General features: G+C 39.4%; 1 protein-coding gene across 5 annotated transcripts in view; it reads left to right on the top strand.

Annotated features, from left to right (window-relative positions):
• Positions 1-18,725, top strand: part of dip2ca (disco-interacting protein 2 homolog Ca) — a 287,916-nt gene that overhangs the window by 177,332 nt on the left and 91,859 nt on the right. For all 5 annotated transcript variants that reach the window (XM_041803007.1, XM_041803005.1, XM_041803006.1 and 2 more), the window contains exons 6-8: positions 9,073-9,219; positions 9,808-9,927; positions 12,303-12,500. In XM_041803007.1, the coding sequence (XP_041658941.1) occupies positions 9,073-9,219; positions 9,808-9,927; positions 12,303-12,500 (465 nt within the window). The remainder of the gene's footprint in view (positions 1-9,072; positions 9,220-9,807; positions 9,928-12,302; positions 12,501-18,725) is intronic.

Genomic DNA, 18,725 nt, shown 5'->3' with positions numbered 1-18,725 from the left:
TGAGGAATGTTTCCAACACCCTGTTGAAGCTATGCCACAGAGAATTAAGGCAGTTCTGAAGGCACAAGGGGGTACAACCCAGCACTAGCACGTGCAAAACACCTGTCTCTTTAAACCAGCTCCCTCACAATCATTGCATTATGGGATCATCTTTATGTGATCTTATTCAAGTCAGTTCAAATAGCTTTATTGGCATGGAAATCAATCAGTTTCATTGCCAAAGCAATTTACTATTCATAATTAAAAAATGCCATTTAAAAGAAAATATAAACATATGTACATAAGTCTATTTCATGGTGGTGGTGTGGAGATTGGGGATCGTCTTCGGTCACAACGGCTCATGTCATGTTCTGCAACATTCTCACAGTGTTGATCCTCACCCAGCAGGTCTAGAAGCTTCTGTTCATGGTTCATGCTGGTAAAAATGAAAGAACTCGTCTCTGATGGACGGCCGCCCACAAGGGGAGATGAAGGAGAGAGGTTTCGGTGGCCCTGCCAAACCGGGGGTCAGCAAACTCATGATCCATAAAGTTAATCTGTTTTTACAAAAAAATAAAATAAAATTATGCTGTTGCACAATATAGCCCTTTTCAGAATGTAAACCCCTTTTCATAAACACCTCTCCTTTTTATTAGTGATGTTAGCAATGATTGAACTAAATGATTAGGAAAGTAGTGTCAGACTTCAACTCAGGCAAAGTCAGGATGGCAGATATTACAGTAGAAGAAAATGACACAACATTTTTGAAAAAGAAAATAATTTATTATGAAAAAGAGATAAAAAAGATAAAGTGTCAAAAATGGATTGATAGTTGAAAAAATTGGCAAAAAGTTGGGAAAAAATTGGCATTAATGGGCAAAATGGGTACAAAGTGACAAAAAAAATGGGCTAACTGGCAACAAATGAGAGGAGCCTGGGTGCAGCTGAGGACCTCCACTTTATACCAGACGTCGGATGAGCACCGCCGTATCTCGTCTTCTAATACTAGAAGTCACTGGAACTGAACGTCTTCTTCGTTGTTTTCTCCTGTGTCGCCGCCATGAGACAAGTCCTCCACATAAGGAAATAGAAGTAGACGAAAAATACGTGAGTTTTCAGACTAACAAACACAGCCTTTAGATAACATTAATTTTAATCGGTCATTTATGATCCAAATTCAGGTTCCACTTTGCACAGACATAATATGTGACGGGAGATTGCCTGGCTAGCCAGACATCGATGTCGCCGCCACGTTGCCAGAGGCAAGTCACTATAAAAATACATTTTATTTATATGTCATTCAATACAGTAGACAAAAACGGGTGACAAGCAGCAAAAATTGGTTAAATGTAGTGAAAATGGGCAAAGAAGAGCAAAAGACAGATCAAATAGCTAAACGTTGCAAAAAAAATGCTGCATAAATAGGTAAAAACTAGGGGTGTAACGATTCATCGATCTGGATCGATGTAGTGATTGTTTGAGCAATGATTCAGTCAAATCAGTTGTAAGTATAATAATCGATTTCCATCACCATTTTTACCTTACGCTTTAATTTTGAAAGTCCCCCTGCGCGCTTGGTTATGACAGTTTCCGCCCAGCCACGAGTCACAACGCTGAATACATACTGTGCATTTAAAACTGAGAACCGTGGCACTTTAAAGGGAAACACAAGCATTTGTTCACTTTGTTAAATAAAGTTTTTCATGTAAATGCCTTAAACATTTGGCAATAAAATTCACAAAACGTATCAATATTGTGTTTATTTCCTTTATGTGAAAAGTAACAGATTGTGGTAAATGGGTTCACAATATCTTCTGATATCAGTCGCAGGCCTCTAAATCGAATCGAATCAAAATCGAATCGTGGGAGACTTTGTGATATTGGCAAATATTGAATTGTTGTTCTGAGAATCGATATCGTATCGTATCATGATTTAAGTAGTGATTTACACCCCTAGTAAAAACTGGCTGAAAATGGAAAAAATGGGAAAAAAATTGCAAATATGGGGAAAAAGTCGTAAAGAAAAATTAAAGTTACAATGTCATTTAGCAGACGTTTTTATCCAAAGGAACTTACATTGGGGTCATGTGTTCTAGGCATTAAGGACCTTACCTAAGAACCCCCACTGGACACTTGTGCTCTGACTGGGATTTGAACCCCCATTCTGTCATACCAGTCAACAGTGTGAACCACCTGTGGAGAAAAGTGGAAAGAAACTGGTGAAAAAAGTGGAAAAAAACAAGATAAAACTAAAAGAGTTTTTAAAAAGAGGCTAAAAATGGGTGGAATTTTTTTGTACCACGATCGTTTGGATTATAATTAGGATGAAAGCTGATTGGCGTGTCTCATTTGATTGACAGATAGCTCGGCAGGCAGAGGCTCCGTTTCTGTCAACCAGAATGCTAGCTAGCAGGCTGACAGGATGTCGCGGGCCGTTAGGTTGATCCAAAGTTCGGTTGAGACCGCGATTTCAATATGTAAGCCTCCACAACTGGGCTTCAAGAACCGTTTTAGCCTGCCTATTGTAAGCAGACGACTGACGTCACACAGGGTTTGTCCAATTCTTTCTACAGTCTATGGTAAAAACTTGTAGTGACTCTAATGATAGTTTTGTTCATTTAAAACCACTGGGTCCTTTAACCTTGTTAAATATTTGCATTATAGCGTCATTCATTCAACAGTATGCCCATTTTAGAGGCACATAATGCAGGTACAGGTCACATGCTTTCATACGGTTTTCTATTGAATTGTATTGATACAGTATCCAAAGGGGCAGCAAACACCAGAACCGTTTACACCTCCACACATCCCTATTTAGATTCACTGCACATCTTCCCCCTGCATCATTTCACGCTCCGACCGCTCAAAGTAAAGAATCTCCCCTCGGCTGAACAGTAAACACCGTTTGATGTTGTCGGACAGCAGCTGAGCCTCGTCAAAGAGCTAAATGTGAGAAATTGGAGGCACTGGTGGGCACTTTGAAACATCAGGTGCGGCTGATGGGCTGAAAAGTGATCTAAATGAAGCACAAAATAGGAGGGAAGCGACCTAAAAATGATTGTTAAGGCGTGGGTGGTGATGGAAATTGAGTCATTTTTCCCTCTGAGAAGAGAGAGCGACGCAGCGTGTGGCGACGACAGAGATGCTTGTGAAGTCGCAGCGATCCCTGGAGGAACGGCTGCAGGAGTCTGAGGAGTTCTGGTGCTGGTTCTGGGGAATTTGCGTATTTATTTGTGAAGTTGGCCAGATCAATAAGATCCAAACATCCTTGTACTGAAAGTTTCTGCTGCCAAATCATCTATTAGGATTCTGTTTCCCTCAGGTCTACTCTCTGCAAGTGAACTTTTTTCAGCAGTCAGGTTCCTTCTTTTTAAAAGTCTAAGAATTAGAAATAAAATCAACAGTGCTTATGACTCATAGGTATCGGACTGTATGGGCATTTTAATCAACCTGCTCTGAATTAGAGAGAAGCATTCATTATTTGTGTCTGAGTATAAATGTTTTCAGAGGATCATTCTTCAATTTAACAGCAAATGAAATGACTCTAGTTCCCTAATTTATGAACTCTTTCTTCACAAAAATGACATAAAGAACCATTAGTAAAATGACTTTCATCCAAGTGTTGATTTAATAGGCAATTTGGATTAAAAATTCTCCCCTCTGTTTAACATCTGAAAAAAAAAAAGATGTCCAAAACAACCCATAAAGAGTGACACAAAGATTTGCACACATTTTTTTTCAGATACAGACTCATTAGGCGTGTTTAAAAAGGGCAAATCATTTATTAACACTCTACAAGGTCAGTACAGAAAAAAGGCATCAGCAGACAAATCCAGAAGAGTGAGCTTAGGAAAGTTGCAAGAGGATCACCAGAGCATTTAGAGGGAGGCAGTAGCAGGTGTAGTTTATAATAATAATGGCGGCCAGTGGACAGGTTAGCATTGATGTAGTCACAGAGGCAGTTTTATCAGAGCTGGACATTTCTCTATTATAAGGAGAGAAAAAAAAGAAAAACACTGAAAGATGTTTTTGGTGGAATTATGTTTTTTGCTCTTCTCTTAACTGGTTTTGACAAGAGTCTAATTCTCCAACTGACTTCAGTGTCACCAGCAACTTTCGTGGCTACTGTGTTGAGTTTACTCTGGAGCTGCACAAGCTCACTTTGTTGTTTGCATCCTCACTCTGATTGGCCTGTTTAAAACGTTTGTCTAGTCAACCTCAGGAATCTCTTTTTAAAGGTTTTGCCATTACCAAACACTTAGACTGGGAAGCAGCGTTAATGTTGGCAGCTATTTTTAATTTCAGTCTTAGTTTAAGTCTTTTGATTACATGTCTTTTAGTTTTAGTCACACTTTAGTTTTTCTGTCCTTTTTAGTTTCAGTCTAGTTTTAGTCCATATAAAGTCCTCACATTTTAGTCTTTACCTTTAGTCCAAGCGTTTATTCTCTTGCCTAAATCTGGTGCTAAATCATGGTATTGTGTTCTGTGCACCCTGATAAGCCTGGGGTCCTTGCTTTCTACAGCTGAGAGGCAGAAGAGCTACAGATGCATTGTTTTTGACAGATTTACCCACAGTGGAGAAATATCACAGATTTTAAATGTCAGGCAAAAACTCTATTACATTTTAGTCTAGTTTTAGTCATCTGGATGAAAACTAAACCTAGTTTTGGTCCTGTATCAGATCTATTTTTGTTAGTCTTAGTCTAGTTTTTGTCATGGAAAAAAGGCTGTTGATGAGTAGTTTTAGTCATATTTTAGTCGACAGAATTAACACTGCTGGGAAGCTTCCCAGACGGATTTGAAGCCTATCCCATGAAACGGCGATATCTGGCGTGTCAGGTCAGGTAGTCCCTGGACAGCTCATTATAAAGTCATCATTAGTCTGAACCACAGTCTAAAAGTCTGCTCCAAGATTACTGGAGTCCAGCTGAAGGACTTAAGCCCTCTTTTGAAGGAACCTGTGGTCCAGAAAGCCAAAGGAGTAACAGATCATTCGGGGTGGTGCTATCATGGAAGACTAACAGATACTCAAACTCATTTATGCAAACTGACTGGTGGTTGGAGCTACTGTGGGACTCAGGTGTGTCTTACTTCTTTATTCACCCTGCCGTTGATTTTAAAGTATTTATCTATAGCACTCTCATGTTTTCTTCTAGTCTGTTGTAACCAGAGGTGGAACAACTATTGTACTCAAGTAAAAATACAGTTACTCCGGTTAGAATTTACTAAAGTAAAAGTATCTGATTTAAAGGTCACTTTAAGTGCTGAGTAGCTATGATGAGTTGAACAGTCAAATGTAGTCAATATTTCTATATTAGCAGGAACAACATGAGAATAGTTCTACAACCAGGCTGTTCAGGTAAAGTCACCTTTGTAATCAAATACACAGCAAAAGCGACAGTGTTAATCAGACTCTTACAGAGTTAAACTTTAAAGTGTCTTTATTTGTCCACACAGTTAAACTGCACTTTAGAAAGTCTTAATTATTTAGCAGTATGACAGAGCTGCAGAAGCTCTTGTGGATCTGCTCTGGTAAGAGCAAAGCAGAGAGTCAGCCTCAGAGGAAGGTAATGCTGATGAAGAATGTGCACCATGTGTCCTTTAGAACACTGGGTCCAGGACCCCCAGGGGGAGCGCCAAAGATCTTGGGGGGGGTGCGAGGCTTTGTCTGCTCTGAGACTGCCAAAAGTAAATTTGCAAATATTGACTCAAACCATGATGAAGCAGTTATTAAGTCGTTTATACAAAGGTCTTTAGATAAGAAAAGCATGCATAGGCATTTTTGAGGGTTTTATCAGTGAAACGATTAAAATCTTTGTTCTTTTTTTTTTTTTTTTACAGCAGTGTGTCACTTTTTCTTCTCTCTTGGGTCTTGGGGGGGCTCCACTTCTCTAAGGTTCATGAAGAGGGCTACGAGGTGAAATGGCTGGGAAACACAGCTTTAGAAGCATCTGAACAGGCGTGAACTCCAACTTATTGGATAACTTTCCCCATGGTGCAAAAGTGGGACGTTTTAGGTTGTGTTGTAGAATCCTTCTCTCTCTCTGTAGCTGAGTTTCCTTTACCCTAGAAATGCAAAAATTTAAACAGTGCAATAAAAACAAAACTGGTAATGGAAATACCTGAATTTTGAAAAACCTCTCAAATATTGAAAAAAAAAAGTTTTTATGCTCTCATGAGGAGGTTTTACAGATGTTTTGATATAGAAATGTATCGCAAAAACACTTTATCAACATTGACACATCACATGACGTAGCACACGTTGTCACGTGACTCCAACACAACATGGCGCGGTACGTGTGGACAGAAGAGGAGACTGAGGCATTTCTTAACATCATATTTATACCCTTATACGTGGCCTTTGCCATACATACAGACTTTGACTGGACTATCATCTGTCCAACATACAAAAGGTTTTGAACGTCCAGCTTCCTTACAGCGGAGCCTCATGAGATGAGATTTTATGAGAACTACGAGGATCATCCCCAAAACTCCCTTCAGTGGAAACACATTCAAAGTGCGATTGTACTTGGTTGATATTTTAGAAATATCACTTTTATTTTATGAAAAACTGTAATGGAAATGCAGCTGCTATGTGCTTCTGCTTAGTCACGAGGGTGGAAAAAGTACAAGTGTATTGTGCTCAAGTAAAAGTAAAAGTACAATTTCTCTGGTTCAGGCTTACATACTGATTTTGAGAGTACTCATAAAAGTACGATTTGCCAAAAAGACCACTCAGTTACAGTGATGTGAGTAAATGTAATTAGTTTCTTTTCAGCCCCTGTTGTGAGTGATCTGTGAGTGTGATTGTCTGAATGCTGCTGTGACTGTTTGCCTGGTTTTGTTTTTGATTACTTCTTCTAATACGGCTCGGCAGACTGTAAAACTGAGCTGCCCTTTTGGGATAGATGAAGTTGTATGATTCTGAATCTAAAGGCAGTTGGTTTGTTCACGTTCATGCAGAGCACTTTCTGCCCTCCCTGATAAATGTCTACAACATGATTGGACAACTGTTGCAAGCATTAAAATCCCAACATGTCATTGAGAGCGTGCTCTCGTTTACGATGATGTTGAGAGTACAGTGCAGGTTACGTGGCAGGCTGGCCAAACCGGGGATGGCACAGTTAAGACGGCCAGGAAAAATCCACCTGTCACCACCTGTAGATGTGTAGTCCCTTCTAACAATCTGTTTCCTACAAGTCCAAATTCAACTCTTTACATGAGTGCACACATGGAAAGCAGAAGCAGCTTTGGATGAAACAGTGCATCGAATAAATCCTGGAAAGTAACGATCTGACTGAATGAAAATGAAAACACACCAAAATTTAAATTTATCAGCAGCGCATATGGGCAGTACAAATCATGTTATGACCTTAAATATCAGCAAAATGTACAACTGTACCATCAGGTGTAGGTGGTTGTCTAGGGCAGTTGTTCTCAACCTTGGGATCGGGACCCCCTTGGGGGTCGTGAGACACTGAGAGGGGGTCTCCAGATGTCCTAAAAAACTAAGAATATTTTAAAAATTACACTGTTGCCACTATCATAATTTTTTCCCATACAATTTTAACACATTGTTGCCATTTAACACCTATTTTCGTCCGTCTTAAACTCTGTCCACCACATTTTTCTGCCTATTTTTGACACTTCTAAACCAATTCTTGCCACTTAAGCTTAAGGTTGCCTCTACTGGTCCACTTTTGCTACTATTAACCCCTTTTTACACCCAATTTTTCCCATTTTAACCACATTTCACCATTTGATTTGCCCACTTTTGCTAGTTTAACCAATATCTGCCAATTTTTCCTTTCTTGGTTAACTCTTTTTTGTCAGTTAATATACATTTTTCATCACATTTCATTAAATTTCCACTCATTTTTGCCAATTTAAAGCCATTTCAGCCACATTTGAACTCCCTTTTACCACTATATATGTCCATTTTGCCACTTTAACCCCCACCTTTTCCACCATTTTTTTACATTATTAACCCATTTTAGCAATTTTTAAAGCATTTTAGTTTTTTTTTTTTTTTAAATGGATTTACACTTTTAAGAAGGCTTTTTACTGCACCAATGATTAAAAAAGATGTTTGTTTCTTTGATAAGAGGGGTTATTCTTCAGGTTAAATATGAGATGTGGATATCACAGCTTAAATTTACAATGGACCATGACTTTGCTGACCTCCATAGGGTGCCAGAAAGCTCTCCCATTTAACCCCCCTATGGGTGGCCTTGTCTGCACATGACTTTTTTTAATTCTCCATGGTTGTGTTCAGCCACCTTCAGGTACAGTGGGGGTCCCCGGTCTCTGGCACCTTTATTTTAAGGGGCTGAAAAGGTTGAGAACCCCTGGTCTGGGGCACACATTCAGGGAGACCCACTGTGAGCCCTGGACATTTTGAATGTAGCCCCAAACAGAAAACAGAAAACAGCTACCAGAGATCTGCTCTCTAAGTTCTGCTTGACTCAGCCTCTCCTTGCAGAGGAGAAACTTGATGTTTTTTATAATAAAAGATGTGTTTATATCAGTATCGGCTGAAATGAGTTTGGAAATATTAACATATTGGATATCAGTGTTAATACAGTATCGTGCACCCCTAAAAATAATCAATTTTTTGGGTTAATGGGTCCAGACATTGTCTAACTACAGGGTGAGGCTTTAACTGTGCTTATAATGACCTCAGAGAATTTTTGGCGAGGTCATATTTTCCTTAGAGCTGTTCACTTGTGACAGGATGACATAAGACACGTCTAAACAGCCAATAAGGCAAATAATCTTCCTTCAACACTTAGAGTTAATGATAGGGATAAACTATAAGCAGATTCCACACTTTAAATGTTATTTCTTCCATATTTGTTGTATGAACAGCTGAGTGTTTCAGAGTGTTTGCTTTTAAAACTAAAGTCTCTGGCTTCTGACCTAGCTTAAAAAGATCTGATGGTACCTGAATGTCTCATCAGACTAACTAGAACAAACTCTGTCCTGTATCAGTGCCGTCTTGGTCTCTATTTAACCAGCAGGATATGTGGGGGTGTTGGGGAACTAATCAAGCCTTCCTCACCCTCCTGGATCCCTTGTTTTCTCACATCACAGAGAACCACTCTGCCCCTCCAGATGTCACCGGCTACACCAACAACACCGCCGATGGGATCCAGGTGGAGAGGGCCCCAGGTGCTGGCAACGCAGTGCAGAAACAGACGCCAAAGTACGGCAACGCCGAGCTGATGGAGACTGGAGATGGTGAGTGAGGGTAGGGATTATAAAGGGGGAAACAAAGCAATTCATTCATTATCCTCCAATGAAAAGTTAAAGGGTTTAATGTTTAAAGGGGTAAAAGGGTTTAATTTTGTACAAACTGACTCAACACAGCTGAAATATTTTTGCAACCAAGATATTCAGAGATGTTTTGGAATACAAGGTCAAAGGAGAGCAATAAAAAGCAGGCAATAGAAAAAACTGGAAAGGAATGAAAGGAAATAACTGCTTTACAAATGACAAAAACAATGGCAGTAAAGGGTTTAATTAATGTGGAAGAGTCCTGAGCCAAAATATGTTGCAATAGCAGGATGCTCTCATGAAAAACTTTATTTCTTTGTAACAAACAGCAGATATGATCAGTGATAGTAAACACAGTCCATCATCCAACTTTAATAAGAGTCATGTTTAGAGGCACTAGTATAGGTTTCAGACTTTGTTTTATCAAATAAAGCTACAGACGGCACTCAGGATAGAGTAGGTGGAAGGTTAATGTGACATCTGTGAAGCACAATCACAATTTTTTTCTCTTTTATTCATATGTGTGTGGTTTTCTGTGTTTTTCCTCTGCAGGTGTTCCAGTCAGCAGCAGAGTTTCAGCCAAAATCCAACAACTCGTCAACACTCTGAAGAGACCCAAACGGCCACCGCTAAGAGAGTTCTTTGTTGATGACTTTGAGGAGCTCTTGGAAGGTAAATACACTTTTAAACAGAATCCGTTAAATTTTTCCTGTTCATGCTTCCTGATACTGCTCATTTGATGTTTCTGTGATGATATTTAAGGCTAAAGGTAAGAGCTGAAGAGGCAAAATAACAAAATAAGGCCAAAGAATGACAACACTAGGTAAACAGATACAACACCAAAACTGAATGAAAAAGATGAGAAATGGATGAATGGATGAATGCATCGAAATAAGGGGCAGATGGATGAATGATGAATAGATGGATGGATTTATAAAAGGGATGGGTGTATGGAGGATGGATGTTCAAAATTATGGATTAATGGACATAATGGATGAAAAGATGGATGGATGCATGGATGGATGCATGAAAATAAGGGGCAGATGGTTTAACGCATGTATGGATGGATTAACTGAAATAATGAAAAGATGTATGAAAATGATGAAAGGATGCATGCATATTAAAAAGGGATGGATGTACAGTTGGATGAATGTGTGAATGGATTTATTGAAATAAACGATGGATAAATAGATGACAGTAGGATGGCAAATGGATGGATGGATGGATGGATGGATAGATTGAATGGATGGATGGATGGATGGATGGATGGATAGATGGATGGGTGGATGGATTGATGGATGATGGATGCATAGATGGATGGATGCATGCATGGATGGATGCATGGATGGATGGATGGTTGGATGAGTGGATGATGGATGCATAGATGGATGGATTGATGGATGGATAGATGGATGGATGGATGATAGATGGATGGATGCAAAAGAAGTAAGGATGGATGGATGGATAGATGGATGGATGGATTGATGGATGGATGGATGGATGGATGGATGGATGGATGGATGGGACAATGGATGGATTGATGATGGATGGATGGATGGATGGATGCATAGATGGATGGATGGATGGATGGATGGATGGATGGATTGATGATGGATGCATAGATGGATGGATGGATGGATGGATGGATGGATTGATGATGGATGCATAGATGGATGGATGGATGGATGGATGGATGATGGATGGATGGATGGATGGATGGATGCATAGATGGATGGATGGATGGATGGATGGATGGATTGATGATGGATGCATAGATGGATGGATGGATGGATGGATGGATTGATGATGGATGCATAGATGGATGGATGGATGGATGGATGGATGGATTGATGATGGATGCATAGATGGATGGATGGATGGATGGATGGATTGATGATGGATGCATAGATGGATGGATGGATGGATGGATGATGGATGCATAGATGGATGGATGGATGGATGGATGGTTGGGAGGATTGATGGATGGATGGATGGATTGGTGATGGATGCATAGATGGATGGATGGATGGATGGATGATGGATGCATAGATGGATGGATGGATGGATGGATGATGGATGCATAGATGGATGGATGGATGGATGGATGATGGATGCATAGATGGATAGATTGATGGATGGATAGATGGGAGGATGGATGGATGGATGGATGGATGGACGGATGGATGGATGGATTGATGGATGCCAAACTTAAGGCTATATAATTTAAGGCTACTAGCTAATGGTTTAAGTCACCACCGTTAGCAAAACTTAAAAGATTAGTGGTTTTCTCTGTCACCTTTTAAGGGTCCTTTAAATAATGTTAAAAACAGCTGAAAAAGGTCATGTTATCACTTTTGATATAGTTTCACAAAGGGCTACATAATCTACAATAACTGTACAACCACTGAAGCACAGACTTTACTAATCCCCCTGTAGAGCGCTCCAGGTTCTTCTGTGTTCAGACTCAAACCCTCCTCCCTGGCAGGATTTCAGTATTGTGCTCTGAATGCTTTGACAAACATTTATGAAACAGGATAATATCCTTAAAGCATTTTCCTAATGTGCGCAGTGACAAAGCAGTCAGACTGATGAATATTTCCTTTTGTTTCCAGCATCAAAAGCTGCAGAGGCAGAAGTTAATTTATTATTGAAGCATGGATAGAATCAGTTGGAAAGGCTGGATTTAATTTACTTTGCCATAAATATGATATGGTATTCTGTTTATTCGTACACTCATACCCTTCCTTTAAGAATTTGCCTGATACAGAAATAATAACAATCAGTATATGATGCATTTTTCCTCATTAAAGCGGTCTTAATCAAAAAATAAAGTGAAAGTAACAGTCTGGCATAATAAAGTCATTTTTTATTTGCTTTAAATAAAAGAATCTTATTGTGTTGTTGTGCAGCTGAACACTGATATACCATCGCTGTTATCCAGAAGAAAACACATATATAGCATTTAGTGAATGCAGTTATAAATATCTGAAACTGGTGGATTATATTGAAATAACACAAAATAAGACTTGGCTGTTTTCCTCCTTCAGTCCAGCAGCCTGATCCCAACCAGCCCAAGGCAGAGGGGGCTCAGATGGTGGCCATGCGAGGCGAGCAGCTGGGTGTGGTGACTAATTGGCCTCCGTCTCTGGAGGCGGCCCTGCAGAGGTGGGGCACCATCTCTCCGAAGGCCCCGTGCCTCACCACCATGGATACCAACGGAAAACCGCTTTATGTGCTCACCTACGGTAAGAAAAGCACCGGGGCTAAATCAGCAGGGCTTAAACACAGTTCTGAATAACTGAAAAGGATTTTTCCGCTGTAAAATCAATCCATGTTTACTTTCTCAAAGTTTTCCCAGTACGCTTTTGGTTCTGCTGTGAAAGATAAGCCATTTCTAATGTTAACTGTCTGGGTTGTGATAGAAATCCCTAAAATTAAATTTACAGATTTAGAGAGCAACATGACAAGAAAATGTTGAAATACTTGGATTTTAAACAGGCTTTCTCTTCCAATGTAGTGCTGATAACTGAGTTTGCAAAACCAAAAGGAAAGGTAACACAAAATAACACAGCAGCTTTAAAAAAATATGTGATATTATTTTTATAGCCAGGTAATTTAAAGTAGCAAAGACTAGAAAACCAGAATACAAGTAAATACTGCAGAAATAATTGGACATGATAAATTTAGCCATGCACTGTGGATGTCTGTGTGCATCTGTGCACAACTTTAAGAGCAGCAGACCCCCATGCTATGGCTGTCATATGCAAATCAAGCTGCAAAAATAACTCCTCTAATCACTGTGGTTTTATTCTAAAATAAACTATTTTACATATACAGTGCGTTCAGAAAGAATTCAAAGCACATGTCATGTTGGAAGGCGAAGCTTTGGCCCACTCTGAGGTCTTGGGTGCTGGGGAACAGGTTTTGATCCAGGACATCTCTGCACTTTAATCCATTCAGCTTTCCCTTAACCCTGACAGGTCTCCCAGCCCCTGCCGCTGAAACACCCCCACAGCATGATGCTGCCACCACCATACTTCACTGTTGGGATGGTGTTGGGCAGATGATGAGGGGTGCCTGGTTTCCTCCAGACATAACATTTAGAATTGAGGTCATGGAGTTCAATCTTGGTTCATCAGACCAGAACCTTGTTTCTCACAATCTGAGATTCTTTAGGGGTAGTTTTACTAACCTCAAATGAGCTTTCATGTGTGATTTGATTTTAAACTTGTTTGTTTTCAAAGCTCTTTATGGCCTTGATACATCCTGTTTATCTGAGATTTTAACCGTTCATGAACATGGCAGGTGACCGAGCCTTTTCAGTTTCTGCACCCAGGCTCTGGAATAATCTCCCCTCTGAGATGAGTGTTATCTCTGACTTAGGCCTTTACAAATCAAAACTTCAAACTTATTCATTCAGGATGGCTTTTAATAGCTAGTACTGTGGTGACCTGGTAGTGTCTGTATTTTTTAAGGCTTTTATGTTGTATTTTTATGGATTTGTTTTGTGCTGTGTGTTTTTAATGCTGTTGGATTTTTTATAACACACTTTGGTCACCTGTGGGATGTTGTAAAATAAATAAAGTATATTTATATTTACATGTGTTTGCACTGGGCTGCACCATGCATGTGTGGGTTCTCTCCGGCTTCCTCCCACCACCAAAGACATTCCCGTTACATTAGTTGGTGGTTCTTAATTGGAATATGAGTGTGGCCACTCCAGGGTGTACCCCGCCTCTCACCCAGTGCCAGCTGGGATACACTCCCATGGCCACCCATGAAGACAGGCTTCCTCTAGCCACTCTGCAATAAAGCCTAGATCAGTGGAGGGCTGCAGTGATGGTTGTCCTTCTGGAGCTTTGTCCCATCTCCATCTCTGTCTGAGTGACCATCAGGCTCTTCGTCACCTCTCTTACTAAGGCCCTTCTCCACCTACTGCTCAGTGAGGCCCTGTATAGAGAGGCATGTGCCTTTCAAAACATGTCCAATCAGTTTCAAAATTGAGAAAGTGAATAGAGTCTGAATACTCTCTCTACACACTGTACATATCCACAATAATGGGTTAAATATACTAATTTTAGTCATTTTAGATTGTTTTTTGTTTTTTGGAAGATGTCTTGCAGCCCCCCCTTTGGTGTCCTGCTTCCTCTCCAGGGGGTCCTTACCTGTACTCTGGGAACCACTGTTACATCACAGTCAAAGGGCAGACATCATTTGTAAGGGTCAAGTAATATTGTTTTTCAAGGCTGATATTAATACCTATTATTAGTAGTGCATGTAAAAGATAAGCAAAATTTGAAACCTACATGTATTTGTGATGATGTACAAAATGTACTTAATGTGGCAAAAGCAAAACTGCATGTTAGAAAATTAAGGAAAACTCTGTCGACATGAGAAACAGTGCGGAGAATCACAGTAGCAGTCGAGCAGTAGTGATGCTGTACTCTCCCTGTGTAAGCATACCCAGGGTTGTTATTGATTGGCTGGTAGTTGTGACATCAAGCCAGTCAGATAGTGTTATGGGCAGGACATTAGGTCAGACTGTAGAGGGTGAAAATAAAGCCAGAGAGGAAGACACACCTAGCAGTAGAGCCAAAGTAGCTCACCTTTGAATTCATTGTTTTTGACCAATTATTGGTGAAATAAAATGCCGATACCGGTAATCGGCTAAATGCCAAATATTAATATTAATAACCGACCAGGCCAATAATTGGTCTACCCCTAATCACTAGGATGAGTCAGACAATAATGGTTTGATAATGTAAAACACAAGTTCAATAATTACCACAAAATCTGATACTAAAGTTATGAATGAACATGAAGAACTGAAGGAGAATATTTCAAACAAATGCTGCAAAGACAAGCTTTGCATCTGTATCAATTTAAGTAATTTTATGTGGTCAAACAAAGCGGAAAAATTTCCACTGTTTTTATTGGTTGAATTCTCCTGATAGATGATCCTTAAGCTGGTAGCCTTTTAACATACCATCTAACATACTGATAAATGCCCTTTTTCATAGACATTCACAAGTACAGCCGTTTTTCTCTGATTTACTTCCTGTTATTTCAGCCCATATGGAGTCTCCACCAGCTGATTAACTGAAGCACCAAACAATGTTTAACACCCGCTGTGTAAGCATAATTCCACTAATGGCAGCCAGACAGAGAGCTAAGCTCTTTAACAAAGTGTAGAGACAATGCTTTCAAGAAAGTCACTGCGCTGCAGAGGGAGAGAAACTTTTTTTTTTTTTTTATCCCGGGATCCAGGTTTTAAAAATATGAACTATTTTAGGTGAGAATTTAATTTTACTGAATCACAGAACAGACTGTGGAGCTTTCACTCCCCATCTTATAATTCTAACATATTCGTTTTTTAATAAAGTTTATATTAAGTACATCCCTCACAGAGTTGTCAGATGTGTATAGTCTTGAATCCCTTTTTTATTCAGCAGTGTTTCAGACTTTTATCTAGATCCCAATTGTTGTTGTTTTTTTTGCACCAGTGCTCATTTTATATTTACTTAGATTGTTAGATAGTTCACAGTTTTTCTTTAGATTGATTAACAAGTGAAATAAACAAACGGTTCATTATTGAAATTTATGACAGATTAATGGCAACTTTATTATAATGATAGGACCAAAATTGGTCAATGAAAAAATCATGAATGAATGCATTGAAACTGGATGGGTTTATCAAAATAAAGGCTGGATGATTGTAAAATCTGATGGTTGGGTGGATGGATGGATGGATGGATGGATGGATGAAGGGTGGATGGATTAATGGATAAAATGACAAATGCATGGATGATGGATGTATGGATGGATTATTTATTGGATAGATAGATGGATTATTTAGGGGATGGATGGGTTTATTTTTGGATGGATGGATGGATGGATGATGGATGGATTATTTATGGGATGGATGGATGGATTATTTATGGGATGGATAGATGGATGGATGGATGGATGGATTATTTAGGGGATGGATGGGTTTATTTTTGGATGGATGGATGGATGGATGGACGAAGGATTATTTATGGGATGTATGGATGGATCATTTATTGGATAGATGGATGGATGGATAGATGGATGGTGAGTGGATGGATGAAGGGTGGATGGATTAATGGATAAAATGACAAATGGATGGATGATGGATGTATGGATGGATTATTTATGGGATGGATGGATGGACGGATGGATGGACGATGGATGGATGGATAGATTATTTATGGGATGGATGGGTTTATTTTGGATGGATGGATGGATGGATTATTTAGGGGATGGATGGGTTTGTTTTTGGATGGATGAATGGATGGATGGATGGATGGACAGATGGATGGATGGATGGATGGATGGCTGGATGGATGGATGGATGGATGGATTATTTAGGGGATGGATAGATGGATGGATGGATGGCTGGATGGGTTTTGGATGGATGGATGGATGGATGGACGGATGGCTGGATGGATGGATGGCTGGATGGATGGATTATTTAGGGGATGGATGGATGGATGGATGGATGGATAGATTGATGGATGGATGGATGGATGGATGGATGGATTATTTAGGGGATGGATGGGTTTATTTTGGATGGATGGATGGATGGATGGATTATTTAGGGGATGAATGGATTTATTCTTGGGTGGATGATAGATGGATAGATGACTTGCTTAATCTATAATTGATTGGTTTGAGGGATGGATGGTTGGATGAATCCTCTTTTTTGTCAGTCCTTATTTGAAGCTCATGATTTTTCATCTAATTTTATTTTCTGTCTGCAACAAGCATTCTTATCAGGTCCATGAACCTACCGTATATCAAGATACATTAGGAGATTATTTTCACAGTGGTTGTTATCAAAATGTTCTCTGAGTGTGAAACCTTTTTGGAGGCCAGCTGTGCTTCAAGAGTCCTTTTCATATAATAACCCTGACTGCCAAAGAAAGGTTATTCAGGCCTTCCTTATACAAAAACAGAAAATAAGTCTTAAGTCTGTCAGTAAGCAGTGAAAACAAAGATAAAGAAAGTCACAAACACAGAACAGAAAACTCTTTCTTCTTAGCTCCATAAACACTTTCACCACAGCTGAATCACATCACATCCTAACCGCCTGTTCACGGCCTCAGTTTAAGTCTTTATACAAAGTGGAACAAACGCTTTTAAAGGGCTGAAGTCTTCAGATCCAGACACATTCATCTCCCAAACAGCAGCGGAGAAAATGGCTCTGGTTTTAGATGCAGAAAAAGTGATTTAGCCTCAGTGAAACAAAGCTGCTTCTCTCAGGCCCGCGTGAATTTAGAGTCCCTGACGTACAGCAGAGAGAATAAGCTGACCTAAAGATGAGCCCAGTCACTCACTTAAACATCACTGAGGCACGTAAACATTTCTGAACAAAGGTAAAAACCAGGACAAGAGTTTAAACAAGAGCTCATGTCTTTAACTACAGAGTGTCCCAGGGTAAACTTAGAAGTCTGTACTCCCTGATAATGATGTAAAACATCTGTTCATCAAAGCAGAGGAGGCCTTAGCATCATCACCTTAAATCAAAGAGCATCTGCTGGATTTTTGGCTGTTGGATTGTTAGAATTTCATCTCATGAGAGATTAATGGTTTAGATTTAATAGTTTGTGCTCATGAATCTCATCAGCCGAGTCAAATAAATGAAATACAGAGACAACAGGAAAGAGAAAGTTCATTCTTGATTCATGATAAAACTAGAGTCAAACATGTCTGACAATATACAATCCCACACTATACCATACCACAGTATACCATACCATACCGTATCATACCATAACATACTATACCATACTATACCATGAATACCATACCATACCATACCGTACCATACTATACCATACCATACCATACTATACCATACTATACCATACTATACCATGAATACCATACCATACCATACCGTACCATACTATACCATACCATACCATACTATACCATACCATACCATAACATACTATACCATACTATACCATGAATACCATACCATACCATACCGTACCATACTATACCATACCATACCATACTATACCATACCATACCATAACATACTATACCATACTATACCATACCATACCATACTATACCATACTATACCATACTTTACCATACCATACCATACCATACCATACTATACCATACTATACCATACCATACCATACCATACTATACCATACTATACCATACTATACCATGAATACCATACCATACCATACCATAATATACCATACCATACCATACTATACCATACCATACCATACTATACCATACTATACCATACCATACCATACTATACCATACTATACCATACCATACTATACCATACTATACCATACCATATTATACCAAACTATACCATACCAGACCATACCATACCATACCATGCTATACCATACTATACCATACCATACCATACCATACTATACCATACCATACCATACTATACCATACCA

This window comes from Cheilinus undulatus, linkage group 13 (genome assembly GCF_018320785.1).
Source record: "Cheilinus undulatus linkage group 13, ASM1832078v1, whole genome shotgun sequence".
Taxonomy (NCBI): domain Eukaryota; kingdom Metazoa; phylum Chordata; class Actinopteri; order Labriformes; family Labridae; genus Cheilinus; species Cheilinus undulatus.
This window is presented reverse-complemented; position numbering and strand designations above follow the sequence as displayed.